The 21,813-nt window shown below is 38.4% G+C and overlaps 1 protein-coding gene and 1 pseudogene across 1 annotated transcript; both read right to left on the bottom strand.

Annotated features, from left to right (window-relative positions):
- Window positions 1-680: 680 nt before the first annotated feature.
- Window positions 681-9,559, bottom strand: LOC115798438 (5-hydroxytryptamine receptor 3A-like). The gene is made up of 11 exons (XM_030755285.1): window positions 9,535-9,559; window positions 8,827-8,883; window positions 8,092-8,255; window positions 6,968-7,012; window positions 6,712-6,821; window positions 5,366-5,535; window positions 5,081-5,241; window positions 2,133-2,343; window positions 1,330-1,509; window positions 1,107-1,180; window positions 681-914 (listed from the first exon to the last, which is right to left on the bottom strand). Exons 1-11 carry the CDS (start codon window positions 9,557-9,559, stop codon window positions 681-683), a joined length of 1,431 nt encoding a protein of 476 aa, XP_030611145.1.
- A 3,939-nt stretch (window positions 9,560-13,498) lies between these two features.
- On the bottom strand, window positions 13,499-21,532 carry LOC115798435 (5-hydroxytryptamine receptor 3A-like; annotated as a pseudogene).
- Window positions 21,533-21,813: the final 281 nt, after the last annotated feature.

Genomic DNA, 21,813 nt, shown 5'->3' with positions numbered 1-21,813 from the left:
TCTGGCATCAACTCTGTAGATGGTTGTGCGGGAAAATCCCAGCAGATCAGCCGTTTCTGAAATATTCAGAGTAGCCCATCTGGCACCAACAACCATGCCACATTCAAAATCAGAACTTCAGCAGGCTGTTTTGACCATGTGATTGGTGGCAACAAGCAGTTGATCAAATGTATCTCATCAAGCTGCCAGAGATTGTATGTTCCAGTTTCCATTTATTTAGATACTTTTTAAAAATTTAAATCTTAGATTGATATATATGTCTATGTGCTCCAAATGTGTTCAGTCTGTTAATTCAGCAATAAACTTACATAAAGACATACAACGAAAGTGTTAAAGTAATAACTGCATTTCTTTATGTTTCTGAAGATGAGGATGTAATTACATATGTCAGGTACACTTTCAAATCACTTCACTTTAATGAAATTTACTGTGTACTTGAACAATCAACTGAACATTGCATACATTACTTATCAAATGCATGCAATACATATAATAATGCATAACAGGTCAGTAAACATTAAGATGCATTAGATGAGACAAAATGGACCTCACTGGCCTCTTCTCTGTTCTTTGGTTTACATAATGGAAATGAACCACAGGTATGAACACAGACTACTCATACAGTAAGTTCATGTCATCAAAAACATTTGATTTTTCGTTCAAGTTCAGCTGCAGCACCACTAAAAGTCTTTGGCAGCGGTCCACAGTGAAAACATAATTCCTAAAAACAGAATGACTGCTATGATATAAATAATTAAGAAAACCCTGTTGATGACTTTAACCATTCTGGTCCAGTAGCCACACTTCTCTTCACTCCTGTTGCTGTTGAGTAGATCAATTGTTTTCTCAATCTTCTGCAGCTCATCTGAGGTCTTTTCCACATCAAAGGACACCATCAGTTTGTTGCTACTATCCTGAGGTGATTTTGTAGAAAGGTAACAAAATTTTAGGCCATATATGGTCCAATTATTGCTACTATGCAACACATGTTTTGGTTTCCTTTGATAAAAAAGTGTTTTCCTCATTCAATATACAAATATATTGTCTTATTTTCTTCACCCATGAAGATATAATCCATGTCACAAGTTTTTATACATCATTCTAACCTCTTTGGTCACAGATGGTACTTCATCAGAAGAATCACCATAGTCAGGTGCACAGTAAATTAATTTCTTCATATCTGGAAGGACATATAAGACACACACAATGCCACACCACTACAATGATAATTAACCAGTGTGTAGTATGCTGCCAAAGAGTCTGAGTTTGGAAACCATTGTAGAATTATCACTATGATAAGGTGATGATATGATATTATCATAAACTTACCTCTTATACAACTGTGGAAGTTGGTTTTGTCCTGTTTGTCTCCACAGTTCTCAGCCAGGCTTCGATCTCCACTTGTCTCATTGTGTTGGGCTGCAGAGTCTTTTTCGATCAGATACATCACCAAAATTGTCTCCAGGAGGCTGAGCAGCATCAGAGCAAAAATCCCAATGCAGTAGATTGCTGAGGAGAGTGGGCAATATCTTTAAGGTGGAGAACTTATTCTTACACTTATACATATTGAGTCTATGGGCCAGATTTACTAGCAGTCTGCAGCAGCACAAAACCTGTGTTTGGAGGTAAAAGTTACTATTGGGATTCATTAAAGAAGCACTGTGTCAATTTTGGGCATTATTGTATATGTGTTTTAAAACTTCTTTCTAGAGTGCAAAATTATGGGAGGAGAGTATTTAAATCATTCAAGGGGAATTCACTGCAAACTGCACCACAGTTAATTATGACAAAATAACATAACTTCTTACAATTAAATTAATAGCTGCTGTTTTACACCCCCCCCCCCCCCCCCCCCCCCAAAAAAAAAGAGCAATACAGTCATTTATGCAGAGCAACTGGAACTATCCTCTTGTAATCAAACATACAAGAGGTGGATTGGCTTGACGGGTTGATCAGTGCATCTTTAGTAGATTACTTTGGTCATTATGGAAATTAAATAGCTTATTGTTAGAAGATCAGCTGTAGAAGTTTCCACTTTGCATTTTTGCAATTGGGACTTAAGCTAATTTCCCTGATTAGTAAATCTGGCCCAGTGTGCACAGTCAAATGAAAGCTAGGTTCAATTGCTTTACCTATCAGTGGAATCTTGTTTGAAGAGCTGGGCAGAATCTCATTGAGAATGAGCTGCATCACTGTGACAGCGAGCAGGACAGTGATCTTGAAGCCGAGTTTCTCGCCCCCGCTGTCTGATATCAGGAAGGAAGCCAAGTCCAGAAACAAGAAGAAGAGGACCGGCAGCAAGAAATTGGCAATGTAGAGTACAGACCTCCTCTTCATGGTAATCTGTCAAATTTTGTGTCAGGTATTTATGTTGAACAGAGGCAACTATAGGTGTACCACCAAGATAGCCACAAAAAGGCAAGTAACTAACAGATTTTTTCTGAAAGAAACAAGTATTACGTGACAGTGTATTCAGATACCAATAGTAAAAGTAGCCTACATGTCCTTTTTAGAGGTTGCAAGCCATGCCATGAATGAACAGGAGCAGAGTGTTTGTTGAGTAAACATGAGTGTTCATTATGGAAACTACAGTTCTATTGCTGCCAGAAAAATAAGGGAGCAGAATTATAACATAAAAAGATTGATATAAGAGGTTTTACATATTAGAATGCTTTTACTATTAGAACAGCTCGGTCAGTTCCTCAGTTAAAAACTAAACATACCCATTTAAGATAGGCTTTTGTATATTATACTGTATATGCTTTAATATGTTAATGTTTTTCCCTTGTAGAACTATGTAATTCTTTTCTTGTTTTTATATTCTCCATCCATCAATTTTCTTCCACTTATCTAGGGCTGGGTCTTGGGGGCAGCAGCTTAAGCAGAGAAACCCAGACTTCCCTCTCCCCAGCCACCTCCTCCAGCTTATTTTGGGGAACACTGATGTGTTCACCTGCCAGCCGTGAGATATAATTTCTCCAGTGTGTCCTGGGTCTGACTCGGGGCCTTCTCCTGGTATGACATGCCAAGAAAAACTCACTAAGGAGGCGCCCAGGAGGCATCCTAGTCAGATGCCTGAACCCCCCCAACTGGGTCCTTTTGATGTGGAGGAGCAGCGGCTCTACTCTGAGCCCCTCCCAAATGGCTGTACTCTTCACCCTGTCTCTAAGGGAGAGGCCAGCCACCCTTCAGTATCCACGATCTCGTACTTCTGGTCACTACCCAAAGCTTGTGACCATAGGTGAGGTTAGGGAAGTAGATCAACTGGTAAATCAACTGCTTCGATTTCACGCTCAGCTCTCTCTTCACCACAACGGACCGATGCAGCATCTGAAGCGCCAACCCGCCTGTCAATCTTCTATCTCCATTTACTTGTAAACAAGACTCTGAGATACTTAAACTCCTCCACGTGGGGCAGCAACTGTTCCCTGACCTTGAGTGGGAACTCCACCCTGAGCACCATGGCCTCAGACTTACGGTGCTTATTTTCATACCTGCTGCTTCACACTTGGCTACGAATTGTTCCAGTGCCAGCTGGAGGCCAGGACCTGATGAAGCAAACAGGACTGCATCATCTGCAAAAAGCAGAGATGAAATTCTGAGGCCACCATGGCAGCTCTGTTGTACAATTAATGTTGCAAAACTTTGACCTGATGGAGTCAGGATGGCCGAGTGGTCTAAGGTGCTGTGTTCAGGTCACAATCTCCCCTGGAGGCGTGCGTTCAAATCCCACTCCTTGCCAAAACGGAACTGTTGGGAAGTGCTTTTAAAAGATCCCCATGTTCCAAAGAAATCCAATTGCAGTATACAGCTGAAGGTCAGTAAAGTGCCAAGTGAGATGTGATGCCACATCATCATTTACTGTAGGTCATTAACTTTCTAACATCCTGTCTGGGAAATCTTCTGCACCCTTCTTCCACAGCTACGTCTTACACTTCATTGCCTTTCTTCAGTCACTACATTTCACACACATCATATGATACCAAATTCACACCACTTAACCTTCACAAACCCCAACAACACAGCTCGTTTTGATGATTATTTTAATATCCATGGGCCTTCTAGGATCACTTGAATAGAGTATAATTTGAAAATATTTTGGTAAAACAATGAAAAACATCTCATGATGTGATACTGATCACACCATAATCCTCTGTGTGGGTCAGCAAGGTAAAGTTTACCTTGTCTCCTCGTCACAGGAGAGAGCAGGCAGGAGTGGTGGAGCTCACGGCAGCTGAAGTGCGTGATGATGTGGCCAGTATCATAGTATGTAGCGGTTTGTGGGTGTTTTGTGTATATTCATTCTAACCTGTTCCAAGGGCAATCGATCCCAGGCCCCTGCCTGCCTCTGTATCTGTATCCCATGATACCAGGCTCCTATAACGGAATATTTTACAATCTGATGCATAAATGACCAGGTACAGTATTAGTCTTCACTTAATTTTTGGGTCTAAGATCATGAACATGATTGTATTCAGGCACACGGAGACACTGTGGTGGCTGGAACGCTCTCTACCTTATTCACTCTCACCTGACACATCATGTAAAATTGCCGTCTTAAATGATAAAGACAGTGACAGGTCTAATCCAGTCATTACACTGCATGTTTTCATTATGAGGGCTTATCATAATATGGGCCAAGTTCACCATATAAACTCAAATAAATCACTCACCAAAATACAATTTTTAAAAGATGTCCTCAGCCGGGGGCTATCAAAGCTCATCATAATTATTTGCAAAAGCTGAACTAAACGAGTCTTGCTTTAAACATATACAAAATGTGCTGACATTAATGCATGATGTCTGCATCATCACAGCTGGAGGATAATGTAATTTTAAGAAATATGGGTAGGATACAAAGCTAATTCATTTCCATTTCTAACCCTAATAAAATGCCTGTTCATTGGGGTGCACCACTGCTAATTTGACCAAACTAACTTGTCAACAAACACACTGGATTTAATTGCCCCATAACTCTGTAAGCCACAGCAGCATAGGCACTTGTGGCTTGACACCAAGTGGCTAAATGAACATGTTAATGAAACAACACATCTGCATTTCTGCCTCTGAAAATACTTACAGTGTAAACAATTGTAGTTTGGTTGAAGCCAAAATGGTTAACAGTTTTCTTAGTGACTGACATGTTGATGAACAGCCACTCGTACTGCGTCTGCATCACTTCACGAGACCACTGTGAGATCAAGGTACTGTTTTCCTGGTAGAATAACAGAATTTCTTGATCTGTAGTGAAATATAAAAATAATTGTGAGCCGTCCTAGAAGGAAGGAATATATGTTGTGCTATCTGATGGTGGGTGTTCATCAGACCAATAAAAACACATATAAACGAAACTTTAGGGGCTCACCAGAGTGCATGATAGACTTGAAGGAGAGGTTGCAGTGTTGAATATCAAAGGGGAATTTGTAAACATGCATCTTGCAAGTGCTTAGCACTACCTGGTCATTCCTAAATTCAACCCAGCCGTAACTCCTAATGTTGAGATAAGGACTCAGAGCAGCTTTGTCGCTCTCTGTCCTGAGAAACAAATGAGAACAAATATTATAGTACCTGTTTCAGACTATGGCAAATAACTTATACATCTTGTATTTACCTACTATGAATGCAAAAGCCTCCCATGTAGGAGAATAGGATTTGAATTCTGCATAGAGTAAAAAGGCTTTTTTTTTTTTTTACATCTACAGTATGAAACAGCTGCATGTGTCAGTGCTCAAATGGTGGGATGGACTTAGGAGAAAGATTCTTCTCGATTTCTGCTTCATGCAGCTTTAATGCATTGCATCATCACATCTTAGTTGCTCACTTTATAGACTATATGATGCTTTGAACTACTTTATGCTATATGATGTGAACTAAAAACAAATGAGACTGACCAAAATCTGGGGCCTAGATTTTTTCTGAAGTTTAAAAAGATTAAAAATTAAAACATTTAGATTTTTTTTTTCACCTCCAAGTCTTCTGCCAAGATCTTGCACGTAGGTTTAAACATAACTGCTGTGCTATGATCACTCTCATTAGCAGACCACCAGCAGCTACACTAAACAAAGTGTGCAAACTGTCTGAATGCTGCTGCTGGTTAAATGGTGCACAGAGAGTGTGCCTCACGCTGAGCTACAGCAAGAGCGCTCACTGATTTTATGCTAGTTGCTTATTTGAAAAAGACTCACTGAAGGCGTATGGAAAGATGTTACAGTTTGCAGCAATGTTGCAAAGTTTCCACAAATTACCTGAAAAAAGATGTTGAGAGGTTAACTAGGTGAAATGACAGATATTTCCTAATAATAATAAAAAATAATAGGAATAATAATGCAGCCTGTAAAACCCTGAATGTACTGTGATCACTGCTAAATACAAGAGAATGTCTTACTTTGTTCTTTTATATGGTGATTCTTTAATTTAAGCAAACTTTCAAGGACAAAATTAATATCAAGGAAAATTATTTCTTTTAAGCTTTTCTTGGCTCTATTTCCTATTTAATCTGCAACTCCTTTGATGACTGAAAGGCTACACTCTCATGAAAAACAAACATTATGGATGACCTCCCAAATTTTGACCAGTGTAGCCCACTGTGTGCATGTTTGCTCTGCAAATGAATCTAAATATTTCAGGTTTTTGTCATTTCTAAACAATAATGTTTAATAATTAATGCTGCATCATTAGTAACTGAGTGTGCATGTGCATGCAGTAACTTACATCTCTTCAATAGTCAGATCTGGCATCCAGAAAAGCCCCGTAGGAACTAAAATGTGATCAAGACCACAGAATTGATGTGGATCCCACCAAATGTGTTCATTGTCCCATCTCTACACACAGGGATGGGAAAGAGAAAAAAGCAGTGCAAACAGAAAAATAAAAGCATTGAAAAGACCAAAACATTTAATTTTTAAATTATTAATTTAACTTTCAACAACACAATGAAAAAAATCTGTATTTCTAAGAGAAAACTCACCAAATAAACCCAAATGTAAGAAATAAAGGTCTGGTCACTTTCTCTCTGTGAGCAAAGAAATTGAGCACAGTGTTACTTCAGGAAGCTGATCTTTTGTCTGACTTAATCAGTGCCATATATTTAATCACTGATGCCTATTTATCAGTTGAGGTAATGCTGCTGCACTCTCTAAACCTCTGGCTTTCCATGTAATCACGGGAGAAGGCACGGGAGCTTCAAATCATGGCCAAATGAAGATAGAAACAACAGTATTCCTTTGATTTTAATAGTTCGGACTGAAGTTCAGTATGGATAAAAACATTTCCACCAACACAAATGTGTGATAAAAAAAATGCAACATAGCGCTTTGTCAGATTTAAGAGGAAATATAAATTCACAAACACCAGATTTCTTATAATGCTATAATTTGAACATAGGAACACTGGGACATGTGTGCAGGAGTGTAGGACTTTAGCGTGTGAGCAGATAGCTATTACAACAATGTTGGATCAGCATGAACTAAATGCAGAAAAACAAAATCAGTGCATCTTGAAAAAAGAATGAAAGGTCATTCCATTTCAGCCGTAATTATTTTTTAATTATGCCGTAATAATTTTTTAATTACGGCGTAATTAAAAATAATTCTGCCTTAGTAAAAATAATTACGGCGTAATTCCACATAACTAAAATTTACTTACAGGATAGTTATGGCCTAAGGGCGGGCCTTAAAAGAAAGCGTTACCAAAGGTTCTTCTGGGTGGTGGTGCGGTGGTTAGCATCGTTGGTTTACAACAGCAAAATTTGAATCCACTTTAGGGCCTTTCTTTGTGGAGTTTGCATGTGCTCCCTGTGGTTGTGTGTCTCAAAAATTTTGCATAATTCCCATTAAGAAATGTATTTTTCCCTGGATTTTTAAAATCTGATAGGTGGAAATTATTTGTTTGATTGAAATGGCAATGACCTTAAAATAACAGTCTGAACACGTAATCAATCAGAGGTCTGTTATGATCCAGGAATGGATCCTTTTTAGATTACCCACCACCAAAAAAAAAAAAAAAAAAAAAAAAAACAAGAAGTGAAACAAATTATTCAATAAAAACAAACAAAAAAAATGACAAAAAAAAAAATTAGCTCAAACAACTTACCACATCTAGGATGGCAAAAAGTTTCATTTCAAGGAATATCCATGTAAGATGTCTGTGATGTTTAACAGGTCTGCTCAGAGTGTACTTCTGATTGTCTTTGGTTAGGTTCAGGTGGTTTGCAACAGCCTGAAAACTGCAGCTTTCATCAGTGTTCACTTCTCTCTCTGAAATCATGGGACACATTCGCTATCAGAGAGTCAGTTTCTGAGAGAAAAACAGCCTCCCGCTTTTCCATGCTTTTCAGTTCTGCTATTCAAAAGCTCTTCAGTGCTCTTCGGTGGTCTTCGAGACATCAAACTTTGTGTTTGTCCACATTAGTGCTTAATGAGCTAATGATGTCAATGACCAACAGTAATTTCTGTGAGTAGGTATAGACTGCTTCAGAACAAACCACGAAAAGCACCGGCTCACAGATGTAACCCAGTATCCCGGGGCTTGTGGTCACTAAAAGGCCTGGACTGCAGGATGTATCTCATTAGTCCTCTAAATTATTTTCAGTGTGAAGATCTATGCATATTCATTCAGTTTTTATTTGTTTTAAATCCATTTACTAGATGCATTAGTTTCAGCAAATCTTTATTAACTTTAGTCAGGCTTTAAAACTCAAACATGAACCCAGTTTGTTCATCCTGCATACACACACTACCTACAACATCACAACATCAAGAAATCTTTATGTCAGTTCAGTTTCAGAAGCAGGAAAAGAACAAAAAATAAAGAGTTTTAGTGTCCTACCTCGCTTCTGTTCAAAGATGAAAATGTATTCAGGATTCTCTATGTTTGGAGAAACAACTGAAAGAGGACATGGGATGTTATTTTTGATATTTCAATGTATGCACATTTCCTGCTTCACATATTTTAGCATAAGTAAATGATGGTGCAATTTACTTATCTTTTAGTACATTCACATAGGGAAGAGTACTGGTATTTGATGGCACAAAATCCATTAAAACTGTTCCTGAGTATATCTGTACTTACTGTTTATTTTTTATTGGCTCGGTGTTGTTTGGTCAGGAAAACCATCCACAATAAAAATACTTGCTGGCACATACCAGTATCAGCCTTTCCACCAAGCTTAATTGAAATCACCTAATGAGATTTTAAGATACTCTAACTAAAGAAGTAATAATTACATAATATTCTTAGCTGTCGAGTCACATAACCTGGTTGCTGTAAACTGGATTCACTTCTATCTGACAAAAAAGTGTGTATTTGTTTAAATTTAAAAAACATATACATCTTTTCTGGATTACATATTTTATCATGTGACAATCCATCCATTTTCTTATCTGCTTAGCCAATTCACAGTCACTGAGGGCTGGAGCTGTGATAGGGAGAGAGGCGGGGTACACCCTGGACAGGTTGCCAGTCCATCACAGGGCAAATACAGAGAGACAACCATTCACATAATTTCTATTAAAATTTGAAGCGTTTGTTCTGTACCGCTGATAATGGTGTCATTGGGCATTTGTTGATCATAATCTTGTGGCTCAAAACTTGAGGCCTTTTCTCCTGAAAGACAAAGTGTTCATTAGCTTTTGTTCTTTTTGGCTTTTTTATAATTTTTTTTTTTTTTTTAAATTCTCCTGCTTTGCATTTTTATCATGCATTGATACTATATAGATCATCAAACCAGGAAGGACAGCAATATAACATACTAGATTGATTAAAACTAAAACAGTCACAAATATCAAATATAGTTCTAGTTTGTGAAAGCCACAAAGTCAAACTGACAGATCTGGGCTGCCTGTCTTAATGCCAGCCCACGTCACCTGATGGCTCAGCTGATACCCTTTATACACTCGACATGTCTCATATACAGTGTTCTCTAAAAGAAATAATATTCATTAAATATAATCTCACTATAATATACCAAATCTCTGTCTGTCTGTGCATGAGTTTACTTGGCATGAAGATTCATTTTAGGCCCTTGAAGCTTTTTATCCATATAAAAGCATTGTTAAAAACCATAGTCTAAGTTAAAGGGCACATGGCCAAGACAACCAAAACAACTGCATAACATTTAAGAAAATATCACCTATAAAAATGAGTTTTCAGCTTGTGTTTAAAGCACAAAACACGAGCCAATAAAATTAAGTAGGTAGGTAATTTCTGGATTAAATAAACAAACATATATTCTACACATACACACAAACACATTTTCTCTCTTTTTCCCAGACAAGTTAGTTTTCTTGACATTTTGAATAAACAGTTACCCTGTTTCTCAGCGTGTGCTTCAGTGTATACACTGGGTTCTTCATTTTAGTTATATTTTGCTTTCCTTATTTTTCTTTCATTTTTGGAGAGTGGGACTTTTATCACAGTTTCATACTAATCCAAGGAAAGGGACGAGCTCCGATTTAAGTCACAAAACTTACTTGCAGATGCAGAGCGTTTGGCTTCTGTCACTTCATCAGCATATTGTTGGTGCTTTAAAATTTTTAGAGGTTGTTTTAAAGCATTGTGTTGCTCTACTTTCACATTCAACTCAAATCTTAGATTCTACTATTTAAAATTCAAATTCCAATCTAAGTCTGAAAATTGTCAGAGAATTCTGTCAACAGGATATAACACAGAGGTGGCTACAAGAGAAGCAAGCATCTATCCTAGATTGAAATGCTTTGTATTTATAACAAATGAAAACATACAGTGTTCAGATGGAAGCAGAAATGATCATCTGCATGCATTATACAGAAATGTCTCAGCTTACCTGTGAGGAGGAGCAGAAAGAAGAACCCTGAAATTATCATGGCTGTGAGCATATCAGCTTCTCAGTGCTGTCTGCAGATGCTTCCTCCTGTACCAACATCACTGCACTCAGTAGAAGAGGGCAGGGCAAATGTAAAGACTTAACTGCATGTCTACCTCCACATCCATCCTGAGAGTGTAATCACTGCAGCAGTTGACATGAGAGCAACTGGTAACGCCAATGCTGCTGTCACAAAGTCAGTGAAATGCACTGCTTGAATGTGGAAGTAAATAAATGAAGGAACCAACACAAAGGAAAATACACTGATCAAGCATAACTGGATGAACATCCGACAAGAGCTGCAGTTTTGGAGATGCTCTGACCTAATCTACCCATCACAATCTGACCCTTGTCAAAGCCTCACGCTTGCCCATTTCTCCTGCTTCTAACACATCAACATTGAGGGCAAAATATTTACCAGTTTCCTGATATGTTCCACCCACTAACAGGTGCCCCAATGAAGAGACACACAGTGTCATTCTCTTCACATGTTAGTGATCATACTATTGTATCACGTTCAAACTGTGGTGCTGAAGAAATGCAGAAATGAGAGCAAGTACAGGAGTGCCCATTGAGTTTGGGTGAAGGGTTATGATTAGTAACTCCTCCTAATCTTAATGTGTGAGTCAACACAACCAAAAGTTCTTGTCGTTCATACATCTTACTGCATTTGTTTATTGACTTATTTCTTGATCACACTGGTGAACCCATCAAGGAAATGTTGGTATACAAGTTGGTTTCAGTGGTGACTGTCATATAGAAAACAAGTACTCTTTGTTCCTCCTTTGTTTGTCAGAAAATGATGTTACTATCTGTTCTCTGAGTTGTGTTGGCTGATTCGGCTTCATGACAGAAGGTTTTTCACATTTAGAGCTGATGTTCTGACTAGGTAGATCTTTGTGTGCCAACCACCAGACTGACTTGAATTTGAAGGGGAAAAAACAGTTTCTTATAACCTACCAATTTTACTTAAATTATTTAGTCATAATGTATATAATCAATCTTCAAAACCCATCACTTTTGTGGTGATGTGTTGACTGTCAAAAATACTGTTTCTTCATCCAAGCCCTGACCACACTGACTGGATCTCTTGGCTTTTTAACATGCTTATTTCTGTGTGCAAACAAAACTGTTCAGTTTTAATTAGCGGTATTTATTTGTGGCACATCTTTTTAGTTTTGGCCAATCAATCAGAAATGTAAAGTGTGAAAAGCAAGGAAGGGGATAAAAAGGACAAAAACATATTATTTCTTTCTGATCACATGGAGAGCAACCAAAAGAGGTAACCAAGGAGTACAGTGACCAGAGTACCATGTAAATAATTTAGTGTGTAATAGGAAATACAATAGAATAAAATATGTATAATAAAAAGCACCAAAATACCTAAAACTCTTTAAAAAATTTAAAAAAACATTACCTCTATTTCATACATTTTACATTGGCTCCCAATAGATATTAGAATTTGTTTTAAAACTCTTTACATATAGATTATTAAAAGAACAGACTCTAGACTATTTATCCCCTTAAACACACTGCTGCTCACTGTGTTTGATCACAGGCTTACTGTTATCTGTTTGTGGTTCTTTGCACGAGATTAAAGAGTCAGGGTGACCCTGGGCCTCTCAGTCTATGGGTCCAAGGCTTTGGCATGATTCTCCTGCTCCAACTATGTTTAGTTGACTCTGTGGACCTTTTAAGCACAGGAGAAAAATTTTTAACTGAGCTTTCTGTTGAGATTCTTATTGCTATTAACTGTTTTTAAACTAATGGTTTACTTTTATTCTACTTGCTTCTTTTTCTTAACTTGATTTTATATTGTGATTCTTCCTAGTTTTAATTTATTTTTCTCTATTTTGTTGCACAGCACTTTGTGACTACAGTAAAGTGTAAAGCACTTTATAAATTAATTTTACCTACTAACTCAACAGTTGGATTCTAACAGATTGAATATTCTAAAATATTATGTGAAAATTACAAGACTAAATTATGTTTACATGAGAAATTTAAATTGTGAATTCAACAATCAGCTGACTGACATTTTTTCTGTGCAGAGAGAAAAGGACAAAACACATACTCTGGGAGAGAGTAGAGAAAATTTAATGGCTTACAGTAGTGGCACATAAAGACACGGAGAGTGAAAAGGAGAGCATAGAGAGCACAGAGAAGTGTTTAATGCATAATACATTGTGGGAGTCCCCCAGCAGCCTGATACTATAGCAGCATAACTATCAGGGTCACCTGATCCAGACCTTACTGTAAAGTATATGAAAAAGAAAAATTTTTAATCCTAATGTCAAAAGTAGAGAAGGTGTCAATTCTGGACTTAACAAGGAACCAATGAAGACGAGCCAATGTGACGAGACGAGAAGTACAATCTCTCTTTCTAGACCCTGTTAGTACTCTCGCTGCAGCGTTCTGGATCAACTTTAGACTTTTCAGGGACTTTTTAGAACATCCTGAAAATAATGATAGTGAAATTTAGAAGTAACGATTGGATGAAGTCATTTTTCTGAATCAGAGACAGGATGTTTCTAGACAGGATAGTGCGCAGATGGAAAAAGCTCTCATTAGAATGAATGGAAATTAACTACAGTTATGAACACAGATTATACATGATGTCATATTGTTTAACTTTAGCTTTTGTTTAGTTTATTTTTTTTATGCATCATCATCTTCAGAACTGTTCCACATGAAAAACATAACCCCTAAAAACAGGGTGACTGCTATGACATAAAAAATTAAAAAAAACCCTGTTGATTATTTTAACCATTCTGGTCCAGTAGCCAGACTCCTTCTTTTCCTTCCTGTTACTGCTGAGCAGATTCATTTTTTTCTCAATTGCCAGCAGTTCATCTGAGACTTTTTCCACAGCAAAGGACACCTCAGCCAGTTTACTGCTGCTCACCTGAAAGAAGTTGTATTGTAGAAAAGTAAATATCAAGATTTCGGAACATATATGGTCCAGTAAGAAGTGCTGCGTTTTCAAAAAGGTTTTTTCCCCCATTGTGATTGGAATAAAAAGGATTACTCCTAATATACAAACATGATAAAAATAATATCTTCCATGGAAACATAATCACTATTAATACTTTTTATACTTCTACTTTTTTAAAAAAAAAACCATTGTAACCCTTTAAAGTATAACTTAATTCTAACCTCTTTGGTCACAGACTTTGTTTCTTCAGCAGATGCATCATGGACAGCTGCACAATGACAACATTTCCTCATCTCTGGAAGAACATAAAATGAATTATATATATATATATATATATATATATATATATATATATATATATATATATATATATATATATATATATATATATATATATATATATATGTATATATATCAGCTATTGATGTGTCTTCAAGTATTTAAAGTAAATCTAGAGGTAAGTGGCATGATTACTACGGCTCTGCTCACCTCTGTTGACATCCACACTTTGGTCTCCGCCTGTCTTGTTATCTTGTGCTGCAGAGTCTTTCTCAATCAGATGCATCACTAAAATCGTCTCCAGGAGGCTGACCAGCATCAGAGCAAAAATCCCAATACAGTAGACAGCTGAGGAGAGCAGGCCATGCCATTAATGTGAATATATAGTCATGGTAAAAAAGAAAGTACATACTTATCAGCTCCAAGTTTCTTCTTTCTGTACAACTACTATAGTTAAATTCTTATGTGCAGTTGAATAGATTCAGTTTCTTTACCTATAAGTGGAACTTTGTTTGAAGAGCAGGGCAGAATGTCATTGAGAATGAGCTGCATCACTGTGACAGCCAGCAGGACAGTGACTTTAAAGCTGAGCTTTTCACCTCCAGTGTCTGAGATCAGGAAGGAGGCCAAGTCCAGAAAGAAGAAGAAGAGGACTGGTAGAATGAAATTCACAATGTACAGGATAGATCGCCTCTTCATGGTAATCTGTGAAATTAAGTCTCATGTGGTTAATCATCTTGCTTCTACAGGTGCTGGTTATAAAATTCGAACATCATTAAAAAGTTGATTAATTTCAGTAATTCATTCAAAAAGTGAAACTTGTATATTATATTCATTCACTACACACAGACTGATATTTTTCAAATGTTTCTTTTAATTTTGATTATTATAACTGACAACTAATGAAAACCCCAAATTCAGTATCTCAGAAAATTAGAATATTAAGACCAATAAAAAAAAGGATTTTTAGAAATGTTGGCCAACTGAAAAGTATGAACATGTACAGCACTCAATACTTAGTTGGGGCTCCTTTTGCCTGGATTACTGCAGCAGTGCGGCGTGGCATGGAGTCGATCAGTCTGTGGCACTGCCCAGGTTGCCCTGATAGTGGCCTTCAGCTCCGCTGAACTGTTGGGTCTGGCGTATCGCATCTTCCTCTTCACAATAGCCCACAGATTTTCTATGGGGTTAAGGTCAGGCGAGTTTGCTGGCCAATTAACAGGGATACCATGGTCCTTAAAGCAGGTACTGTGTGGCACTGTATGCAGGTGCCAAGTCCTGTTGGAAAATGAAATTTGCATCTCCATAAAGTTGGTCAACAGCAGGAAGCATGAAATGCTCTAAAACTTCCTGGTAGATGGCTGCATTGACCTTGGACCTCTTGGACCTGTGGACCAACAGCAGCAGATGACATGGCACCCCAAACCATCACTGACTGTGGAAACTTTACACTGGACCTCAAGCAACGTGGACTCTGTGCCTCTCCTCTCTTCCTCCGGACTCTGGAACCTTGATTTCCAAAAGAAATGCAAAATTGACTTTGTTTAGAGAACATAACTTTGGAGCACTCAGCAGCAGTCCAGTCTTTTTGTCTTTAGCCCAGGCGAGACGCTTCTGATGCCGTCTCTTGTTCAAGAGTGGCTCGACACAAGGACTGCGACAGCTGAAACCCGTGTCTGCATACGTCTGTGCGCGGTGGTTCCTGAAGCACTGACTCCAGCTGCAGTCCAGGCTTTGTGAATCTCCCCACATTTTAGCATGGGTTTTGTTTCACAATCTTCTCAAGGATGGGGTTATCCCTATTGCTTGTGCACCACATCTTTTCCTTCCCTTCGCCTCTGTATTAATGTGCTTGGACACAGAGCTCTGTGAACAGCCGGCCTCTTTAGCAATGACCTTTGTGTCTTGCTCTCCTTGTGCAACGTGTCAATGGTCATCTTTTGGACAACTGTCAAGTCAGCAGTCTTCCCCATGATTGTGTAGCCTACAGAACTAGACTGAGAGACCATTTAAAGGCCTTTGCAGGTGTTTTGGGTCAATTAGCTGATTAGAGTGGTGGCACCAGGTGTCTTCAATATTGAACCTTTTCACAATATTCTAATTTTCTGAGATACTGAATTTGGGGTTTTCATTGGTTGTCATTTATAATCATGAAAATTAAAAGAAACAAATATTTGAAATATGTCATATTTTGAATGGAATTACTGAAATAAACAATCTTTTTCATGATATTCTAATTTAATAACCACCACCTGTAAATCACAAAAAAGATAAGGGAAAAAACCCAATACCAATAGATCTTTAGGAGTATGGGGTATCTGGACCTTTGTGGATCATTATTATTGGCTATTTGGTCCCTGTACAACCACTGTGAGAGCTTGGTTTTGATTTATGGCACTGAGCTGGGACCAGAGCTGCCCTTTGTCAATGACTCTGTTCATCATTTTTATGGACTAAATTTGTGGCAGAAACAGAGCGATTCTGGCTGGCTCAGAATCAAATCTGTGTATTTTACAGTCAATGTGGTTCTTCTTCATCAAGTGATGACATCCAGCTTGCACTGAGTAGATTATCAGCTGAGTGTGAACTGGTCAGAATGAGATTTAACCCCTCCAAATCTGAGGTCATTTGTGCCCACTCCAGGTTGGGAAACAGCTACAGTCTCTGGGTTTTGTTCTCAATTGAGAGGAGAATGGAGTGTGAGATGGACAGATTCCCACACTGATTCACTGCAACTGTTTCACTCTCTTATTGTTATCAGCTGTGTAGTCTGCTCCTCGGGTCCAGCCAAATTTTGTAACCATAACAGCCTTAGAGACTGAGGAGCTCATTCATTCAGGAAGGGCTTAGACTTGAGCTGATATTCCTCCGCATAAAAAAGGAGCCAGTTGATGTGATTTGGGGATCTGAACAGGATGTTTCCTGTATGCGTCCTAGGTGAAGTTTTTTGGGGGGCATATCCTACTGGTAAGATGCCCAGGTGAAGCCCCAGGACATGCTGGAGAGATTATCTGTCATCTGGCCTGGGAACACATTGGTGCCCGCTTGGAGGTGCTTGAGGTGGCCAGGAAGAGGGAGTTCTGGGCATCTCTGGAGTGTTTTTTGTCTCCCTGCATAAACTTTAAAATATAAATAAACTTCTATTGCATTCACCCTCTTGCATAACAAGTTCACAAAACACTGACTGAGCAGTTCAGGGCCAAGTAAATCTCTTGTATTTTACAGTGTACCAAAGTTTTTATTGGTCTTTGGCAGTAATGCCACTAGTACTGATGCATTCATGTCAACCAGCAATGATCATTTTGCAAAAGTTCAAGATGGGAGAAACCAAATGCTTAAGCATGCATCAACTGGATTTGTGTACTTATTCTCACAGCTAGAAGGGGGGAAACAAAAGTAATCATATAATACAGATTCATTCCATTTTAATTGATAATTGGAGGTGCAAATAATTTTCATTTATGAATAAAAAATCAAATTGTTTAAAGAATAACACTTGTTTTACTATACTTGTGTGTAGTACTAATTTGGTGACATACACTTTGCATTGTATTATAACTTGAGTGGTGTGGGTCAGCATGTCTTTCATGTGCTGTGTGGCTCCAGTGGAAATGCATGTCATCACAGCTCGACTCCAAATGGCTCAAGTAGACAAATGTAGGAAAAGGAGCCAGTTTACATTACTGTGTCTCTGCTCTGAGAAATACTTACAGTATAAACAACTGTAGTTTGGTTGAAGTTCAAGCGGTTGGTTTTGTTGGTGACTGTCATGTTGATGAACAGCCACTCGTACTGTGTGTGCATCACTTCTCGAGACAGCCGTGTGATCAAAGTATTGTTTTCCTGGTATTTTAACTGAATATCTTCATCTGAATGGAAACATAAAAATAACCATGACCAGCTCAACCTTGAAGGAATATACTGCATGTTGTGGTATTTGATGGTGTGTGTGCATGAGACCATGAACACACGTAAACGAACATGCTCTCGGCTCACCAGTGTGCAGGATAGACTTGAAGGAAAGGTTGCAGCTCTGAATGTCGAAGGGAAATTTGTAAACATGCATTTTGCAGGTGCTTAGCACTACCTGGTCATTCCTAAATTCAACCAAGCCATCTGAATTAATGCTGAGATAAGGACTCGGAGTAGCTTTGTCCTTCTCGGTCCTGCAAATAAGCAGACGAGCGCAGGTTATGGCACAAATTACACAGACTACAAAAAATAAGTAAAGTCATTGTGAAAGCTGAAGCTTACTATGCAAAGCTCCAGCAGGTGAGAGAGAGAGAGAGAGAGAGAGAGAGAGAGAGAGAGAGAGAGAGAGAGAGAGAGAGAGAGAGAGAGAGAGAGAGAGAGAGAGAGAGAGAGAGAGAGAGAGAGAGAGAGAGAGAAAGAGAGAAATGAATAAAAAAATCATCAATAACTTAATGCTCTGTCATTACTGTATGTGGATTTGTCAGTGTGAGTGCATGTGCAAATATATTAAACTTACATTTCTTCAATTGTTATATCTGGCATCCATAAATATCCAGTAGGAACAGTTATGTATTTGAGTCCACAGAATTGATCTGGATCCCACCAAATGTACTCATTTTTCCATTTCTAGTCACAAGGGTGTATCAGATACATGAAAGGAGAAATACAGTAAGAAAGGATGAAAAAAAAAACATTTTAAATTAGATCATTTAAATTTCCACATTACTAAGAGAAGAGAACACTCACCAAACAAACCCAAATGTAAGAAATTAAAGTCTGGTCAATTTCCCTCTGTGAGCAAAGAAATCATGTGCAGTTAGTTCAGGGAGCTCAATATAAATACAATTAGCAATCTTCTTTTGATTAGTGGTCCAAAGTGCAATGCAACATCTATGAAAATCTTTCAAGCCATGCATTAATCAGACTGTTAAATGTTTGTATACAAACACGCACACCATGTTTCTTTAAATAGATGCAGTTTGGTAAATTAATTGCTTAATTTACCAAACTTTCAGTGATTGTAAAAAACATTAACAATCACTGAAAGAAAACTCCACATAATTAGCCAGTACAACTTACCATATCTAAGATGGCATAGATTTTCATTTCAACTACTACCTCTAAAGGGTGAGTGTGGTGTCTAACAGGCCGGCTCATAGTGTACTTATTATTGTCTTTGGTCAAATTCAGGTGGTTTGCGACAGCCAGAAAAATGCAAAGTTCATCCAGCTCCACTTTTTTATCTGAAATGATATTAAGACACATTTTTGAACACATTTTCTCTCAGTGAGTTCATTCATGAGAGGAAAATATAAAAAAGCCAACTTCCACACACTTGATTAAGCTTTCACTAAGAACTTCAGTGTCCTGGTGCTGATCCAGGCTTTAAAGCATATGAGCTCATTAAACATGACAAACAGTAATCTCTGTGGCTAGGTATCGAGTGCTTCAGAAACCCTTTATCGAACCATTAACAGCACGACTCAAAGATGTAAGCCAGTATCCAGGGGCTTGTGGTCACTAAAAGTCCTCAGCTGTCTCATCAGTCCTCTAATTAAATTATTTTAAATGTGAAATCTTTGCAGACACCCAAAAGGGTACTCAACACAGCCCTGGCATAATAATTAAACTGCTAATAGTCTGCTCAAACTCAGTTTCCCCAACCTCCCTCAGAATGCTGTCAAAGTTCTGGTGGAGGTGGACCGGGCACTCTCCAGGAGTCCAGTTCCAGAACACAAGCCGTGCATTGAGGTGAGCCAGACTATATCTAGCCAGTATCTCTCATCTCTATGGACTAGCTCAGGCTCCTTCCCCCCCAAGAGAGGTGATGTTCCATGTCACAAGAACTGGTTTCAACAGCCAGAACAGGGCACAACACATATTGCATCCAACCCTGATGGCACCTCCTGCAGGTGGTCAGTCTACAAAACAAAAATGTAAATGGCAGCATATATAATTTCTATGAACTTAAAATTAGTGTTACGTACCTCTGGTAATGGTCTCATTGTGCATCTGTTGATCATCATCTTGTAGCTCTAAACTGGAGGTACTGCCACCTGAAAGAAAAAAAAAAAAAAGAGTATACCTTTTTTTAACATAACTAATGTGTTGCAGTATATATTATATAATCTTTTAAATAGCATTTATTTTAAAATACTACAGATAATCTACCCAAGAACAGTGGTATTAAATGGTCAATAGTCACAAACACTCAAGCGTAGTCTCCTCCAGAATCACCAGAATCACTTATTGTTGTGCCGGGTTTTTTATGTCTGAGCTGGAGCCAGCCTGGAAGAGCCACATACACCTGCCCTCCAGTGGGCACACCACTTAGGGTGTGGGCTGTAGGAATTTTGTGCTGTGTGGATCTGCTGGTATTCAGGGGTGGAGGCCATGGTGATCTGATGTTTAGTTGCCAAAACTGGTCATAGGGAGATAGGTAAGAACCCCAAGCCAGCCTGGGTCATTTAGAGTTACTGGCTAGTAACTCAGCTCATAGCATGGATTTATCACCACCTGGTGGTGAGTTGGATCAGGTGCTGAGGTATGATGCTGGACAGGCCTGGCACGCTCAAACATGTAAAGGGTGTGCTGAGAAAATACATAAGACTTCACAAGATACACTTGTTAAGGACACTAGTGAGGAAACCTACCTACAATAGCAATAATCAAAAACTAAGAGCATAACAGTGAAAACACAAAATAATACAGATGAAGCTGAAACTCTAAAACAACACAAAAAACCCCCCCTGAGACCAAACCAGGCAACGTGACATAGATAATTCCTTGCTTTGCTCTCCTTGGTCTCAGTTCTGGTTTCCAGTTACTGGAAAGGCTAACTGCTAATGTCCCAAGTTCCAGCCCAAGCTTTCAGCCCAGCCTGCACCATTTCCTCTCCAGCCACAGATTCTCCAGTTTTCTTGCCATCATTAATTAACAGTGAATTAAAATGTTTCTGGGCCTCTTTCTCAGAGTCTCAGAGCTGTGTCCTGTTTGTTTTTAGTTTTCTTCCCCCCCCTCACAATTTTTTTTTTTGTATTTTTAATTATCTGAAAAAAGTAACAAGTAAATTTGGACAGTAGGCTTTATATCAGAGTTTTATATAAAGCTGAGCAAACGGAAGAATTCCTGTTTAAACCACACACGTTTTTCTGTGAGGAAAAGCATAAAACTTACTTGATGAAGAGTTTCTGAATGTTTCCACTTCAGCATTATACTGCTGCTCCTGATCGCCAATTAAAATCGCCTTAAAAAATTTGGGTCACAGCACTTTGAAATTGAAATGTTGCTGCTGATCTTTTAAGTAAATCTGGAAAATGTACTTTAATTTGAATCTAGCAGGAAGATACTAGATGGTTACAGAAGCAAACATCTGTCTTACACTAAAAAACAGCTTTGCCTGATTAAAGGAAATGGCAGCAGAAATAATTAGCTGTGTGTATTATACAAAAATATTTAAGCTTACCTGTGAGGATGAGCAGAAAGAAGAAAGATGCAGTCTTCATAGCTGCAAGTGATCAGTGAGCACTGTCATCCTCTCTGTGCTGTCTGTTCTGCTAATGTCACTGCCACACACTGGAAAAGAGGGAGGGCCAATGTAATGTCCAACTGTGTGCCTACCTGCATCCATCAAGAGAGTAATCACTGCAGCACTCGACATAACAGTAACTACTGATGCCGCTTTCCCATAAAATTTTGTTTTTAATGATTAGAAAAAAACAAAATTTTATGGGAAAGTAAATATAGAGAGGTGCCTACAGTGTTAGATAATAATGCAGCAATAAAC

This window comes from Archocentrus centrarchus, chromosome 19, assembly GCF_007364275.1.
Source record: "Archocentrus centrarchus isolate MPI-CPG fArcCen1 chromosome 19, fArcCen1, whole genome shotgun sequence".
In the NCBI taxonomy this organism is placed as follows: Eukaryota; Metazoa; Chordata; class Actinopteri; order Cichliformes; family Cichlidae; genus Archocentrus; species Archocentrus centrarchus.
The sequence above is the reverse complement of the archived record's forward strand: the minus strand, read 5'-3'. Positions and strand labels throughout refer to the sequence as shown.